The following is a 17,336-nucleotide window of genomic DNA, read 5'->3' as shown; positions in this document are numbered from 1 at the left end:
AAGTATTATACAAGCCTCCTGCAAGTACTAGATTTCAAATTAAACCCGTTTATTTATTTATTTTCACCTTTGAAAAATGTTACCAAGTGGTTTCAAAACATTTACGATCTAGCTAAACTTTCTGAACCTCAGTTTATTCAAAACAAAGCACTACTGTTGAATAAATATTAATTAGTAGGGTACCCAATAGTTTCAACGCCGTATAAGTGTACAATAGCACTCCAACAACAAATGCATTTTATTACATTTAAAATATAACAAGATCATATATCGAAATCAGACGTATGAATATGGTTTTGCCTTGCGATTTATCTAACAAGTTTGATAAACACCAGAAATAAGGTATAACACTTAACAGACCAGTGATTCGCCAGGAGACGGTCTCAAGTCACTTAAAAACAGCCGTAAAAATGACATTATAAAGCTTCAGGCTTCGGATTTATGTAACTACTGTAGCTACACATGACAGGAAAAATCCACTACGTGATTATGGCTTTAGGAAAAACAATTCGTAGTAAAACTAGAAATAAGGAAATCGTAAGAAAAGAGAAAGCTATCAGAAAGTCTCTCCAACGCGCAGTGATGAAAACAAAAAGTAAAATTACACAGAGGGGAAGCATCTCTTACCCCGTCAGTGCTCTCTTCCATAACTCTTATGTGAATGTGTTTAGATCAGTGATCGGTAGCTTTCTCGCCTTCGCTGCACATAGACAGCTTGAAAAGTGTCACTTAATTCCGCTCATCTCCCAGCAGCGGAGAAAGGCTCATTCGCTCCTACACGCTCTCAGGTCTCGCAGTGCTCCTTCCAGACAGCGCTGGCCTACATTCGCCGCTGACAGGCGAGGGAGGCATTGCCGCTCTGCCTCCTGGAGCAGTGTCAGACTTGGGAAGGGAACGGGAAGGCGTGACAGTTCGTTCCAGGGGAATTCAAATGGGCTCCGAGACAGGCTGTTCGCGCACGGCTCTTGCAAAAATCCCCATTTCGTCCGCATTCAGCCGGCTAAGGCTGTCACTGTAAGTCCGTCCTTCGCAGAAACGAAAAAAAAAAATACTCACCCTCATTCAGACTTTTACCAGAAGCGCCTTCCCATGCTCTTCTTTTCTTTTAGTTCTTGCACCGCTGCTACACTTTGCCTGGCTCGTTTGTATCGATATGTTTGTGTGTGAACTCTCTTCCCCCTCAATTGCCGTAACACTTGGTACATTCCTCATTAAAACGCTTCCTTGTTCTTTCTACCTTTCCCACAACCCGTGGCTCATTGTGCAAGAGCGCAGAGTGGCGTGGGTACAGCAAGGTACATGTTGCCATGTAAAGACAGCAAGCTTTCTACTGACGAGACTAAATGAATGAAATTATCGTTTGCTTAATGAGCTGAAACTGCAGGTGTTTTGTATTGCTAATGTTCGATGTTAATGACCGAAAATCACTTAAAACGAGAAATCGTGAACTTAATAAAATATTCTGGTATTCCAAAAGCTCTTTAATCTTCTTATCTGTTTTAAAATCTATTAATTTAATCTTCTGAAATGTGAACGTTTTTCCTTTCTCTGTGGTCATCACTATTAGCGCCTGCTCTTACTGCACAGAAGCAAGACAAACTTGTGTAACAGGGTATTGACTGTACTTGAGACGCGTATCAGATGTTGCTCCTGGAGACGTACAGTACTGTAGTAGTTTCTTAAATGAGAAACCCGGTTTACAATTAGATCAAACATAAGGTAAATCATAAATAAAATAAGAGTAATTACTGCAATGGAAAACTAAGTTATAAAATAATAGTACTGAATAGCTGTAAGAACGTCAGCATGGTTAAATGCGGGGAGGCCACTCAGTCCATGATGTTCATTTGATTGAAGGAATTAATCTAGCCGTTCTCAGCGAATCTGTTTCAACACAAACTGGGTTATAATTACTTAGTGTAACGACTGCCACTGGTTTACTTTTTTGAGTGTGCTGTAGGCTTGTTGCTAGATTTTGCTGTGGTGCAAAATGTCCCTTTTGAACATATTTTCTTTCATGAGCTAAGTTCACTCCACATTGATTTATATAGGAACTCTAAAAACTAATTTATCTGGCTGACACATTTTCTCAAAGCAACTTCCATTTGTGCCTATTTATATAATAGCAATCTTAAGCTTTGCTCAGATTCAAAAGCAGTGGGCTCAAATCCACTCAGGATGTTAGCCCACAACTTTCATGTTCAGAATGCAAACGACCTCCAATTTTTTATATGGTGACATTATAAAGCACACCTTTGAAGCATCAGGCAATGACTTAAGTAACTGAAAGCATTGATCACATGAAAGCTTGGCTGAGGTTTTCAATGTAAATTTATTCTGATGGACAGAGTAGTAGCAATGCTATTATCCAGTACTATGTGGACTCTTGGTGTCAGAGTTTCTCAAGAAGAAATATCCTTGCTTTTGTTGGTACCCTAAAGTAAAAGGCTTACGTAGATCAAAATTGATGCAGTTACCTAAAGATAAACACAAGTTCATATGTACAAGACCAAATCAGATGATTGTATAAGTATGTAAAAGAGAAAGTGATGCAACACAACAGAAAGTGAAAAGAAATTGAATATCAAAATTCTGACATCCACTTCATACTTATAGTAGGGATTTTAAGCTAAAGTGCAATGAAAATTTGTATAAATGATACAGACATAGAACAAAAACCCCTTAAACAGAGAGGATGTATTTTAACTGTGGTATAGTATAGATTTCACGACTAAGATTTTAAATGTTCATGACAGGGAATCTCATACAGTAACCATGGCACCAAGTACAATTAGACAGTAAATACAGTTGCACATGATATCCTGTAGTTTACAAATGTATTAAAACTCCTGGAAAATTGTTAAATGGTTCTTACATTTTGCAGAATCATCCAACAAGTTGAAAACTGAAAGCTGGTATGTCTGAAAGTGACTTTAATGTTAAAGTTTACTTTGGCTACCTTTTGGGTTTTTTGATGGAATTACATTTTAATACAGTACTCTCTCAGTAGTCTCCTGAATGCTTTCTTTGAGGTGTATTCTGAGGTTGGGAACATGAAATTCCACTGAATCAGCAATCATCTAAATCGAAATATGATAATAGACTTGAAAAAAACTGAAATATTTAGATTCAAATACCATCTGTTAATGATGGTGAACCATGTGCTTAACATCAATGGAAAACAAGTTTTCAATTACAAACCCTTTGTACAGTAAGGCATTTATGTCCTAGAACAACTTGACTAAAGTACTATACTTTTCTCTGAGGTCCAAAAGCATTCTACCTGGCATTTGAATTTCTAGCCCTCCAATACCAGTAGAGTCCAGTCCCCTAACCACGATTCCTCGCAACTGTCCAAGTTAAAGTACTAAAACCTGGGAGTTCTCCCCAGGCCATGACAAATCTTCTTTCATACTTAACTGTGGCCATAAGGAGCCATAAGGCTCACTGTGTTTAACATCTCAGGGACTTCTGGGGAAAACCTCCACTTGGCAGCTGAATCCAAACAGTTTAAATGTGCACTTACTGTATGCAGTTATGCAGGAGCTGTACTGTAGACCTTTAGCATCTGTGTCTTAAAAGTATTTCTGTTTTCTATCCATGCTTGTGGTGTTCATATTGAGCTCTGAATCTTTTAAATTGTACTAATTGCTCATTGAATAGTTCAATGATAGCACTCTTAACTGTACCTAAGGTTAGGAGTCATCTTTGGTAAGCAAGACATGCTGAAGGCGTGCACTTCAAAATGAAGTCCACGCTAAAGACTGGTAAAGACTGTAATTTATAAAAAAAAAACAATAAATATATTTAAATCAAAAATAGAATTTGACAAATCTTTAGGATTTTCTACGGTTTGATATGCACAACAAATCAGAATTACAAAATCATCTGGATCTCTTAATGAATTTATGTTTAACCTTTTTTCTTTCAGACAAGATTGTCTTCAAATTAAGGGTGTTCCCATTCTGGTAAGATCTGTTGCGTAACTAGCATAAATATCAAGTCAAACCTGAATAATTGTAATAAATGCAAAAAAATAGCACAAATGGATTTAGAAAGTATTACATCACAGTCTGAGATTCAAATGTTATGTAGCTGTGATACAAATGTTTGATTGGCTGTATAATTTTGCGCAATATAATTATTTCATTCTTTTTGTTTATTCTTGCAGTGAAGTGAATGGAAATTCCATTGCTGTGCTGATGGTGCACTACAACTCACTGAAAGAGGGATGTCACTTACAGTACTTAATTCCTACAGTAATACTGTCTTGTTTCTGGAGTACATAATTTGATATATCCTTATTTTTTATCCTGCAGTCAGTCTTTAGTCTGAAGAGGTGTGAGCAGGAAGTGGGTCAGTTCATGGGTTTCAAAAATAGGAACAATGTAGTTGAAATACTTGCCATCAAAAAAGATGTTGACTGCAGGCTTTGATTCGAATATAAGGATAAATGTCAGTACATAAGCTGTTTGATTGATATGTTTATTCAAATATTTCATTTGGTAAAAAAACAGCATTGTAAAGCACTCCAGATGTCTAAATGGCTTGAAACTTGAACCAAGTTAAAATAGAAAACAACAACAATAATATTTAAAAAATGGTCGTTGGATGATAAACAATAATGGTTCTGATATTGTTGCACTCATTTAAAGGCATTTGCAGTGTTGAGCAATTTAATTTTTTTAAAGAAAAAACATTTTTTTCTGTCCCAGTAAAAAAAAAATAGTGGGTGTACAAAACTGTGTTACAAAATGATAAATAAATTCAGATACCTCGGTATCCATTATTAAAAATAACACACTGACTAATGTGTACATAGAACGAGCAGCTTTTGATTTTGCAGAAATAGTTTTGCAGAAGAAAGCAGTACAAAATACAGATATTTCTGAGGACCTTTTTCTATCATTTATTGTTATAACTGTTTCTATAGATTATTTCTAATAATAATACGCTTTCTATAGATTACTACTTATTACTATTATTTCTACAGATATTACTTAATAATTATGTTGCAGTTTAGATCCAGAGAAGGCTAGCCTCTTAGTTAATGTTTAGGTTGAACTTAGCTGCTTTACGAACCTGCTTTTGGAGAATAAGCATGTCAGCTTGTCGTTGCAAAGATTTAGTTTTGAAAGCTTTATTTAGGAAAATATAAACAGTTTAAATAACTTTGCATTTTTAATACAGAAATTTAGTCTGTTTGGGGTAAAATCTAGTTGGTACTGCAACTAGATTGTGGATTGACGGATTGTGGCTAAAAACATCCATTTAAAATAGGAGGCTTAGGAATTTAATGCAGGTTTACAAGGTCTACAAGTGGCCCACAAGGATTTTCTTCCTTGTGTGCAAATCCACAAGGGAAATGCACAGTGAGAAAAAAAGAGAACCCAAGAGAGAAAAAGACACTGAAAGACCAGTTAATTAAATGTTTATGTCTTAATGCTACAGGACGTGAAGAAAATGCAAAAGAGAGAAGCCAGTCAGTTAACACATGATTGTGATGTAACTGGGATCACAGAAACATGGCTAACAGAGACTTGTGGTCACAAATGCAACATTAGTGGATGTAAAAATGTCCAAAGAGATGGGAGTTGGGAGAGAGTGTCTCTATACAGCATTCAGGCACTGGTACTTAACACAGCCTAATGCAAGGTCACAAAATCTGCATGGTTGTGCTAGGGGTATGCTACTGACCACATGACTTACATATCAAATAAAATGCTATCTGAAATGCTAAAATCACAGATATAAATGAAAAGGAAAAGATGGTTTTATTGTGGAGAGTTTAATTTTCCTCACAGAATGTTGAACTACTAGTAGGGAAAGAAAAACTGAAATGTTAGACGTGGCTAATGGTGGTTTTCTGCCTCGATTTGTCAGAGCATTTACTGTACTGGAGGCAGTGGCAGAATATAATCTTTTCAAACAATCAAGACAGAATGAGAAAAACAGGTGAGAGAACCATTAGGGAACTGTGAACATAGTACCATATACTTTGAAGCGGTATAGGCAGAGCAGAAAGCAAGGAAGAGTGCTTCAGTATAGTAAAATGGAACAGGGTGAAGCACAGAACAGATTCAGCTATTAAATAAAGTTGATGAAAGTCAGTAGTAATGTTTATTGGTTAAATAAATCAGATAACAATATGAGGTGAAAGTACTTCATAAAACTTTCAAGATCAAATATGTTCTTGATATTACAAAAGCAAAAGAAGCAAAAATTTATCCAAGATAAAAATAGAAATTGTTAGGAAATGGAAGTAAAACTGTTGATGTGAATGTTTCACTCAGGTTTTTATGAAGGGGGAAATTGTCAACATGCCTGAGGAAAGTTTTATATCAAATAATATTTGCATAGTGAGGCAGAAGCATTACAGCTGCTGGAAGAAGTTAAAATAAATGTCCAGGCTCTGAAAGTATTGAACTAATTGTACTTACAGAAACCAAATTTATTAGTATTATACTTATTCATAGTCTGTTAACAGAAGTCTTACAGTAGACAAGGAAACAATAATAATAATAATAATAATAATTGCTTACACTTATATATCGCTTTTCTGGACACTCCACTCAAAGCGCTTTACAGGTAATGGGGACTACCCTCCACGACCACCAATGTGCAGCATTCACCTGGCGGACAATAACTGGAACAAAAGTGTAATCTACAGTATATGGCAGAAAGATTCTATGGGATATTCAATATGAATTTGGAAAAGGAAGATCTTGCTTAAAAATCTGCTAGAGTTCTTTGAACTGGAAACAACAGTAATGGCTACAAAGTATGCTAATGTATATTCATATTTTCAGGAGGCTTTTGACATGTTCTCAAATTGCAGACGATACTCATTTAAGGTAATGCATGAAGGTGAATCAGGAAAAGGTCCATGGAGAGCAAAAAAAAAGTGTGGTGATGGAGTAGAACACCATTCTGTTACGATGCAGAACTGGGCAAGCACCTGGCACATGGTGTTTAGAGTGGAAATTGAGGAGTGTTGCATACAGGCACCAAAAACAAATAACTACAAAATAGAAAAGGGGTGAAATGCTTAGCTTTAATAGGTTGCTTATGAGAGACACAGTCTCTCAGTTTTCCTCATCTAGACACTGCAAAGAAGCAATATAAAAATCATCAATGTTAGGATATCGTTTATATTCCACCATGTAAGTCAATTGAGAAAACATTCTCGTTTACAATAATGATCTGGAGATACCGTATTTATACCTGGATTTATACCATAGTACAGTACCTTGCCGAAGAGTACAACAGTAATGCCCTCTCAGGATTTGAACCCATGACCCTCCATTGAGTTTATAGTCTAATACCTATTTTATCCTGCAGTCTAGAGTAGTATACATAGTTAAGTACAGTCACCTCCAAAAGTATTGGCACCCTTGATAAAGAAGAGCATTTGTGTAATGTCAATGAAGCCAAGAACTGCAAAAGAACAGTTTTAACACTTTGTTGCCTTAAAGCATACATTCATGGCACATGAAATTCACATACGTTTTCTGCACAACAGATCCAGACATACAAAGCAAAGAACAGACAGACTCTAAACAGATAACTAATATGAAAAAATAACTAATCTAAAAGAAAAATGGAAGCATCATGATACCATCAATTTAGGTTTTGAAAATGACTTTGGCAAGCTACATATTCAGTAGACTGACTCTTCTTTAAGAGTGGTTTACATAATTACCATCTGTGATAAATTACTGATAGGTATATTCATGGTAATTAATCCACAATTAATTACCATAAATACACCTGTCACTGTAAGGTCTCCCAGTCAAGGAGTGAAAAGTTAAGCAAAACTTCAACCATGAAAATCAAGGACCTTTAAAAACATCTCAGGGAAAAGTTGTTTAAAGGCAGAAGAAGGGTCTAGACTATTACAAAGACTGTTGGTACCTCTTTGAGCATGGTGAACCCTCTTACAGTAGATACTGCCTGAATCAGACTGCCGCTCCAAACTAAGGAGCCAGGCGAGTAGGAAACTGGCTCGCGATGCCACCATGAGGCCAAACGCAACGGAATTACAGAGTTCAGTGGCTGAGATGGAAGAAAAGGTCCATGGGTCAACAGTATCCTGCTCACTCTTTGCTTACAAGCAAAGGGACTTGTAAGGATAATGTATCTGTAATGTACAAGCAGATTGCTTCAAAAATAATTTGATAATTATAAAAAGAATTACTTAAAACCTATATTTATAGGATGTATATTTTTAAAAATGAATCTGCTGTATTTACTGTGGAGATTAGATGAGATTATGGTGGAGATTATATGTTATTGAAAGCTAGAAATGTCTTCATAAACACATAGACTTCATGACAGCTTTTATGTAGCTACAGTAATACATTAGAATGTTTTTTCCCCTCATTCCGAGACATAAATGCACCAAGTAATATAAGTCAAGTGTGGTAAAAGCTAAGGTCAGTAATACACTGTGGTTTGACTGCATTAGTCACATGCAAGGAATATATAAAAATAAACTATCATTGAAAAAGAGGACTTCATGAATCTAAAAGCCCTAGTCCAAGAAAAACCTTTAGAGCATGCTCTAAAATATAACTGGAGAATAAAATAAACGAACAAATGGAGTGCTGTTTTCTTTGGCCTTTGAGGAACTCAAATGTTTTCAGTCTCATGGTCCTGCTGAATTAACCGTTTCCATGACAGTAACAGTGAAATGAATGAAACAGCACCTTTATACAATACTGTAGGCATAATTATCCACATGCTGCATTCATAGCTCAGGAATTACTGAGGAGTGGAAAATATTGTTAAAGTTTGCTTTATCACTATCACCATTTTTTTCAATCACTGCCTATCCAATTAATGGTTACCGAAGCCCAGAGCCTTGTTTGCTTTATGAGTTATTTAAAATGTATGTTCTACCTAGAAGACTACATTTCTGAAAGATGAGATTTAAATTCACTCATATGTGTATTCAAATGTGTGATCTTTGTTCTCCACTATCCACCTAGTTGAATAAAACTCCTATAGGTCTAACGGCTATTGCTCCTAGAGAGGTTACATGCAGTATCTTTACTAATGTATCGGCTGTCTTATGTGATTTCAGATTCCATGTTCTTGTGCATACTCAGTTTTTGGTGATACACAAATGTACAAAGGTGTGTCTCTATTTGAGTGCACTTGCACATACATGCACATGCCCCAAAGAAAATGATTGATTGCCAATATGAGTCACAATACTCATGGAACAGCTTTGGATGTGTTTTTGTGTGTTTCTACACAGCCACAGATCAAAATCATTTAAAAAAAAATATCAGTGTACAGCAATACATGTTAAAAGGCTGTGTAATTTTCTGTTGTTTGAGATTTTTTATGTTTGCATTTAGGCAAAATCCATAATTCCCTTTAATTTCCATATATTTATTTACAATGTACAAATATGGATAGAAATGCAGGTTTATAGAGAGCAATATGGATCACAGATACATGCAGTATAATTAAAATTATGCAGAACTGCTGAACCTATGATTATAAGAAGTATTATTCCATAACAGAAGGGCAGGTTTTGTTACTGCAGCAATAACCTGCAGCAGGTCAGGACATATATTTACATATTAATAAATCGTTTCAGGGCTTGAACATGTACATTAGTACTGTGGTGATTTAATTATACATTTAATTGCTGTTTGGTTAATATTTAATATTTTTATATATTGGAAGTGTAAGTTAAGTCATTATACTATACTTTAACTGTCTCAAAATGATAAACAACGTTAACTTTTGTATTATCTATTGGCTTATTTTGCTATGCTTCACTTATCTCATGTTTATGTCTTAAAATTATATATTTAGCTCAATTCTATGGTTACTGGGTGTAATAAATGCTAGGTAAAGAAGTACACATAAATATGTTTTACACATAAATATGGAAATATTACAGAATTCCTGACAGCACTAATAGTCAATAAGCTGATTCAAGGATCTAGGAAGGACTGATACAATTAGTTTAAGATATCAGAGAAAACAGTGGAAAAAGTAATTAGTTCGTTTCAAGCTTCCCAGAGACATTCTTTGCCTGCATAACATGACTTTTCTTCTATATATACAAGTAATAATTGCTTAAAATTTATAAAATGCATTGGAATATGTTGAAATGATTGAAATGGAATTTCATTACAGCACTCAATTGTATATAATTCTTCCAGACTAAAACATACCAGAGCTGCTGGAGTGTTACATTTTTTGGCAAGCACTCTTTGAAATGAATAGAATACTCTCTATTTTCCTATCTGAAAGATTTGTTTCTGTAGCTTTCACTAAAGTTCCTTAACTTCTAAAGCCAACTCACTTCCCAGGAGAGTTAGACATACTGTATACAGACTTCATTCAGTACTCATACTGTAGGTACATTTTCATTACCAGAAATATTTGATTTTTGTGCAGAAACTCTTATTTTGGTATACACCATAAACTGCATAATCTTTTCAGTGTTTATTTTTTTTAAATGTTTTCTAATAAGGATAGTGTAAAAATAAATCTCAAACAAAATAGTAAATTGGTTTCTATTTTCTGAGTTACATTTATTGTAATATTTTAATTTAGCATTATTAGTAATGTAAAGTGAAAAACAAAACAATAATAGCTGTAGTTGTACAGTACTGTATATTTGGCTTGTCTTCTCTTTTTAGGATTGTTAATAACTTAATATGGGTTCACACATTTATTCTCCAAAAATAAATCATACAAAAATATAAATTATGACTGTGGTCATCAGTTACTCAGTATCATAGAAATTGGTGTACTTACAGTATTACAAAAAAAATATTTTAATAGTATTTGATTGTTCCCATCATGAAAGAACTTAGAATATACTGTATTTCTCATGCTATAAAAACTCTTGCAGTGCATCAAGCAAATAAGTTATTCCTTACAGAAACAATAATGACAACATTACATAAGTAAAAGTTCATTATGTCCACTTAATTTCAGTTTTAGAAAAATAAAAATATATAACACTTTTAAAAAAATCTTTATGCAGACATATGCAACAAATGTCCCATGCGTTGAAAATAAAATGAAAGTAATAAGCTGCTTAGCAAACCTCATAAATATGTGCACATTTAAACTGTTACCTGATGTTAATGAACACATTTGCATGCTAGTTATCAAATTGTACAGAAGTAGAAAAAATAGTCACATGAACATCATATAACAATTCAGACAAAGTGTAGGAGAAGTCAGCCTTATGGAAATAGAAATAAAACCCGGGGGTGTTATTTTAATGGAATGTACAATCACAGTGTTTCAAACAATCTGGATCCTTCACAAAACTGATCCAAAGACAATGAAAGAAAGAGAATTGGAACAGAGAATGAAACTGTGAAGAATGTTCTCAGAAGAATTTATAGGTGAGGGGCTGCAACCCATGAAACATGAAGGAGTTAACACTAAAGTTGGAGGCATGCAGCAGCTTTAGGCATTGAGAAACAAGCTTACAGAAGGTAGGGGAATGTGAAATGAATGGAGAAATCATGACAACAGATCTCAAATAAAACATTTCCCGCTCTTCCACTTCTAGCTAAAACATTTTGAGTGCATCTGGCATAATAGTTATGCTGACAATTTTGTTTTACTGCAGTTAAGCCTTAATTTGTGGTTCTTACAAATATATAAATATATACTAAAAAATAGGCAGGTTTTGAAACACTAAGGTTCCTTGTGAAATACAAGAGCATAAACAACCTCACGTTGCCCGAATAGTCGTTTGACCTGGAATCCCAGTTCAGTCACAACAATAAACAGTGAGGAGGAAGGAAGAGCTGACCTCAAGGACGGACAGACCTGTGAGTGTGAAAGAGAAAGTTCCTCTCTTGTGAGTCCTGGGGCACATTTCAGTTCTGTCCCTTGGCTTCCTCCCCATTTCACAAACAACACCATCAGAGACGCCTCAGCATAAAAAAGCACTTCTCATGAAACCTGCGATGTACATTGAAAAAGTGTTGGGACAGTGAACTGAAAATGGTTATTTTTTCTGTGTACTAATGACATTTGAATTTTAGATTCACTGTAGGTTAATAGTATGAAAATGCAATGCAATTAACTGTCCCCCAAGCCTGTCTACATTCTACAGGTGACAGGGCCTTCTCCTGTTATGCCCCCAAGCTCTGGAACTCTCTGCCCAAGGATATCAGAGTCACCTTCTCTAAACTCCTTCAAATCCAGACTCAAGACCTTCTTCTTTAGAAGAACCTTACTTAACTGGTTCCATTCTTTACCCTTCTGCTCCTACTATACTTATTACCACCATCCACAGTCTCCTCTGTGTATTGTAATTGTGTTTTATCTTGTGTATTATTTTTCATTTATTGTAGTTGTCATTCTGTAAAGCACTTTGAGAAGCTACCTTTAAAGGTGCTATAAAAATAAATTTTATTATTATTATGTTATTAAACCCAGTAGTTTGTAGAGTTAAGATATAAAAAGGTTCTGTGAGAAAGCAGTGACTGTAAGGTGCTTAACAGAAACAATTCAATATGTAACCTCATTAGGTAATAATTTGTTAGCTATACTGTCTCATTTTTTGCACGGAAGATAACTTTATTGGCAAAATATTTTATTTTTTCAAGTTTACTGTAGTAAACACTGAGATGACAATTCATTACTCACAAGATAATCATTGGAGATTGGAGTCTTATAAAACAATTGAGCTATGGTTGGTCAGTAAACTATACTAATTTTATTTCCTTGCTTTTGTGTTTTATGTTTAAATGGAGGATTTATATTAACAGTATGACTTCATGAAAACCTAAAAGGTACTATTTGGCTTGTAGGTGGTTATTCTGGGATGTGTCCAATGTAAATGCTAGCTCCCTAAGTAGTACATTGACCCCATTGAGAAAGTCCTGAATGGCCACATTATTCACACTTGAATAATGACTATTGAATATCGGCAATGACTGTTTTACACAGTTATCATTTTCATATGCTGCTAAAATCAGATTCTTAGAATATGTTACTTTCCATTATGTAAAAATGGTTTTGTATATTTTTAGGTTCTAAAATGTACAGCTTTGACCTTGGAATTCCAATTACTAAAATTATAAAAAACAAAGAAAAATCTTTTTTTTTCAGACAGTTAATTCCAGCAATCTGCCTTTCATGTGGGACGGATACAGGTCCACATGTATTCTGCAGTCTTGGAAGATGTTGTTCAGGAGGCAGACAAGCTGAGTCACCTCACTTTAAGAGTGGAAATGTAGAAGCTGGGGGGATACGTATTAATCCCATGAAGGCCACTGGAATAATTAATAAATTCGAGAAATCTCATGGAGCTCAAATGTTCTTTCTTGCTTGCATTTTGCTTTCTCCACGGTAGTTTTTAAATACTGACACAAGGGGGTGATATTTTACTTTGGGCTTACAGTACTGACATTGAACCCCTCGGAAAAAAAACACATGATTAAAGAGTTTAGCATTATCTCAATGAATAATTGAGAAATGTTTTAGAATTTGAGGCAGCAGAGCCATTTGTCTTAGAATTGTACATTTCAGATTAAAGCCCTTGCACACAGCAACCTTTGAAGCCTAAAGGAAAAGGAAGGGTTTTCACTGAAGGAAACACCTGTACATAAGAAAAGTCCTGTTCTAACAGTGGCAGCAGAATTTTAAGTGGGCCCATTACAAATGTTGTTACTCCTCAGTCAGCACTGAAGAGACAATGAAATCCATCCAGCAAATAAACCTGTGAATTACTTAATTCCATGTATTGTTTTCTAGGAAAATCACACGCCATATTCAAATCAGATTTTGCAACACAAAATTCAGCATTATCCGCATCAGTGACCTAGGTGGGAATCTAGAAGGTGCTCTGTAATGCTTTTCTTCAGCATACAACATGTGTCCTTTTGTACCACAGTCCAATGGAAGATTGCTTTGTTCAAATGAACATACTGTATTCTGACTAACTGTACATCTGGACTTACACAGAGGTTAGCTGCCATTCAGCACTCTAAAAACAGCAGAAATTGGACAGGTACTTATGCTCATGACGTGTTAAATAATTGGGATTGAATCGCTGTGTTTAATGTACATTAATATATTTTTATCAGCTATACATTACTGGACATTGTAGGACACTTTTAGTGTTTGCTATTTGTAAAGGAATTCAAACTGAACTCAACAGGGGCACTTCACTAATGTATGTTACGTTATTCCAAAAATACCATATTTCTTTTTCTTCTAATTATATACGACTGAATATTTTAGCAAATAGTTTTCATGAAAGGTGCAAAACCATGAATACAGTAAAAAAGACAGGAAGTCCATGTAGTGAAGGATCAGACTATCAACAAAGGTTAATTAAAACCATTAGCTACTTAAACACAAAAGGCAGTTCCAGAGAGCAAAAGAAAAAAGATACCAGACTGGTAAAGTATGACATAATTCAATTAAGTAATATAAGTTAATTCCTGAAACATGTTTTAAAATGTAATTAGTTGGACAATTAGAAACATAAAATCAGCAATTAAAACAAAATATGTATATCAAAATGACATCAAGTCTACAAGTCTTGAAATTAAAACATAAACCAAATAATTAATTCAGATGAATTACAGTAGGCCCTCAACCCTGTATTGAATAAAGGGATTAGAAAATGGATTGATGGAACTCTGTAAGGCAAAAGATGAATGATTCATTCTTTAAAGAAGAATGAATTACAGATTCAATTGCGGAGGTAACTGATTTAGCTCAGCTTTTAACCTTAATTTATTTGAACTCAGATCAGAAACATGTCATTTTAAATTACAAAAGCAACATATTGTGATGAAGCATATTGAATATGGATCATGGAAGGAACAGTACGTGATGATTCTGTAAGAATCTCACGTCAAGTTTGTAATCACTACAATGCAAGTAAAAAGTAATGTGTGGTTGTGGTACTTGAAGTCTTCAAACAAATATTTAAATTATTGATAAAGAAGTGATATACAGTAGCAGAAGGAAAGAACCGAGGTTGTGTATGTAGGTACACATGTGTGCCCACAACAGAAAAGAAAGAAGACCTTGCAGAAAGAAAGAGTTTAAATTTGATCCAGTGCAAACACCTGCACTTTAATTGTAAAAGTCAGAAAGAGTATGAGAAAATATGAACTGTCACATGAAAAAATAACTGTTGATAAGTGAAAATATGACTTAAGTCAAAATCCTCCCAGCCGCTGTAGATTGAACTGTTTCCAGACCATTAGCTGGTAGGAATGACAGTGAGTAATGCCGGATAACTCTTATCATAGTTATCTGTGTATCAAGGCGGGGAACCCTTAGTGTTTATCTTCCACAAATGCGTGATAAACTTTAATTGAATGATTCTCAAATCACAATGTAGGTGCACTCTTAATTAGTCATTTACCTTTTGGATTTAGACATTTCTAAAGGAATTTCACTTAGTTGGTACCATCCTTGTCATACTCAACAGGTGTTTTTACATTAATTTGAGTTTTTGAGTTTTTTACATTAATATCATCATTGGCTACATATAAATGTAATATTCCTGAAAAGAAAACCCTGAAGTTCCTATGCCATGCATTACCTTATTCATCTTTTATGTGACACTTAATTTGTTTATTTATATTTATTTGATCATATTTACTTGGGATAATCACAGTACCATCTATTTCTTGTAGAGCAGATGACACCCCTTAAATGAGACACCAGTCCACCACACAGATTAGCCTCAGCAATGCTGGTCCCCACTTACACTGTGTGGACAAGAGTAAAGTACCTCTCTCAAGGTGCAATGTCTTGTAGCGGGGACTTGAACCTCTAACCTGTCAGTTATGAAACCAAAGGCTTAGGGACTGCTCTATATCATCTCCATTTCAAGGTAGATAGACAGGTAAAGAGAATTCCACATTTTTAATGCATTCAAAAAACCTCTTTGAATAAATTCAAGCAGCAATTGGCTACATTTCACAAAATATTCTGCTCACAGTTTTTCAAACTCAGCACCCTATTCCTGTAGAAGTGACACATCAGTACACTTTTTCCACATAGTTTCATATTAAAAGAGTGGGCAATCATGTGCCTACCTTTTGAAGTGTTCCAAAAGAGAGTGACGGATCCCCTGTCAAGAAGGAAGGCTGAGATGCAGCTGAAGTCATGGCAGAACGTATGTGTCTCGCCTTTTTGTAACTTCCAGGTAATTTTAATGACCTCTCGATCACAGCTGACGTAAAGGTCTTGCTCTCTGGGCTTCTGAAGAGAATCGGTGTTTCCACTACTGTTGGTTTGTTGACCTCGACTTTCCACCAGACGCTTTCCTTCTTCTCGGGAGATGGGGGTGGTATCAGTTCTCTGGAAGAGTAGTCTCCATCTGCAGGAGGATGAGTGCTGGAGGAGTAAATATATTCAAAAGGCTCACCAGCTTCTTGTGACTGTACAATCTTTAGTTCTGAGCCCCGAGACTCATTCAGAGGCACTGTGGTATTGTCAGAACTCACTGCTGGGTTCAGGAAGTTTGTATTTCCAACACTGTCAGCATCTGAATGGAATGCAGAGATCTCACTCTGTGCTGGAGCTGCTTGCCTTTCTTTGCTCATTTCTGTAGGGTTACTGTTGCGTTTTGCCCAGATGGGAAACTGAAATGTTTTCTCCCTGTTCCTGCTGCCAGTGTCACCGTCTTGCCCGCAGCAGTGACAATCTGATCTCTCCTTGCTCATGCAGGAGGTTGCTGGCGTCGTATGGTCACATGCCAAGGCTGATGCATTTCTTTTGAAATCTAAAGAAAGCTTTTCTTCAAAGCCAGCTGTGCAAGCCGTGTCAGCAGGGCGTTTTTGCCCAGATGCCTTAGTTGGTGACCGCAGTTGGATAAAGAGGAAGGAAGTCTTGACCTGATGATGATCAGCCATTTCCTCAACATTAGGTTATCTCTTGGACTGCTCTGGGGAGGGAGGTGGAGGACATCCAATTACAAATAGAGAAGTAAAACACTGATAGAAGTGATTGCCAAATCCATTATTGCTCCAATCCCTGCTGCCCTAAAAAAAAAAAAACAGAAAGTCACATTTTAAACATTTACACAAAACCTCAATGAGAGCATTAGGTCTTTGATTTTGTGTTTTATTATGTTTGGTTTTGAAAGGGAAACACTTCCCAGAAGGTCAGTGTGTCTTGATATGTCACAAAAAATAAGATAATGTATCCGTGTCCATGGTCATCTCCCAAAGTTTGTGTCTCACAAATTCCCAGTACTTTTCTAATAGGGTTTTCTGACAGACATTCAGTAAGAAAATCAGATACTAATCTCACCTACTTAGACTCCCCTATGTATAAATATCTCGCCTCCATAAACTGTCATGAAC

At 35.5% G+C, this 17,336-nt stretch overlaps 1 protein-coding gene and 1 long non-coding RNA gene across 4 annotated transcripts in view; one reads left to right on the top strand and one right to left on the bottom strand.

Annotated features, from left to right (window-relative positions):
- The window catches only part of psd3l (pleckstrin and Sec7 domain containing 3, like), a 233,687-nt gene that overhangs the window by 208,485 nt on the left and 7,866 nt on the right, over positions 1-17,336 (bottom strand). The window contains exon 2 of one of the 3 annotated variants that reach the window (XM_015337961.2): positions 16,065-17,012. In XM_015337961.2, the coding sequence (XP_015193447.2) occupies positions 16,065-16,883 (819 nt within the window). In that variant the 5' untranslated portion in view covers positions 16,884-17,012. Of the gene's footprint in view, positions 1-627; positions 1,016-1,056; positions 1,174-16,064; positions 17,013-17,336 lie in introns of those variants that run through there. The other 2 variants (XM_015337977.2, XM_015337970.2) reach the window with 2 other exon arrangements.
- Positions 932-4,729, top strand: LOC107075748 (uncharacterized). The gene is made up of 3 exons (XR_001477244.2): positions 932-1,014; positions 3,932-3,968; positions 4,172-4,729. It is a non-coding gene; the product is annotated as an uncharacterized lncRNA (long non-coding RNA).

This window comes from Lepisosteus oculatus, chromosome 3 (genome assembly GCF_040954835.1).
Source record: "Lepisosteus oculatus isolate fLepOcu1 chromosome 3, fLepOcu1.hap2, whole genome shotgun sequence".
Classification (NCBI taxonomy): Eukaryota; Metazoa; Chordata; class Actinopteri; order Semionotiformes; family Lepisosteidae; genus Lepisosteus; species Lepisosteus oculatus.
Note: the sequence above shows the minus strand (reverse complement) of the source record. Positions and strands in the feature narration are given on the sequence as shown.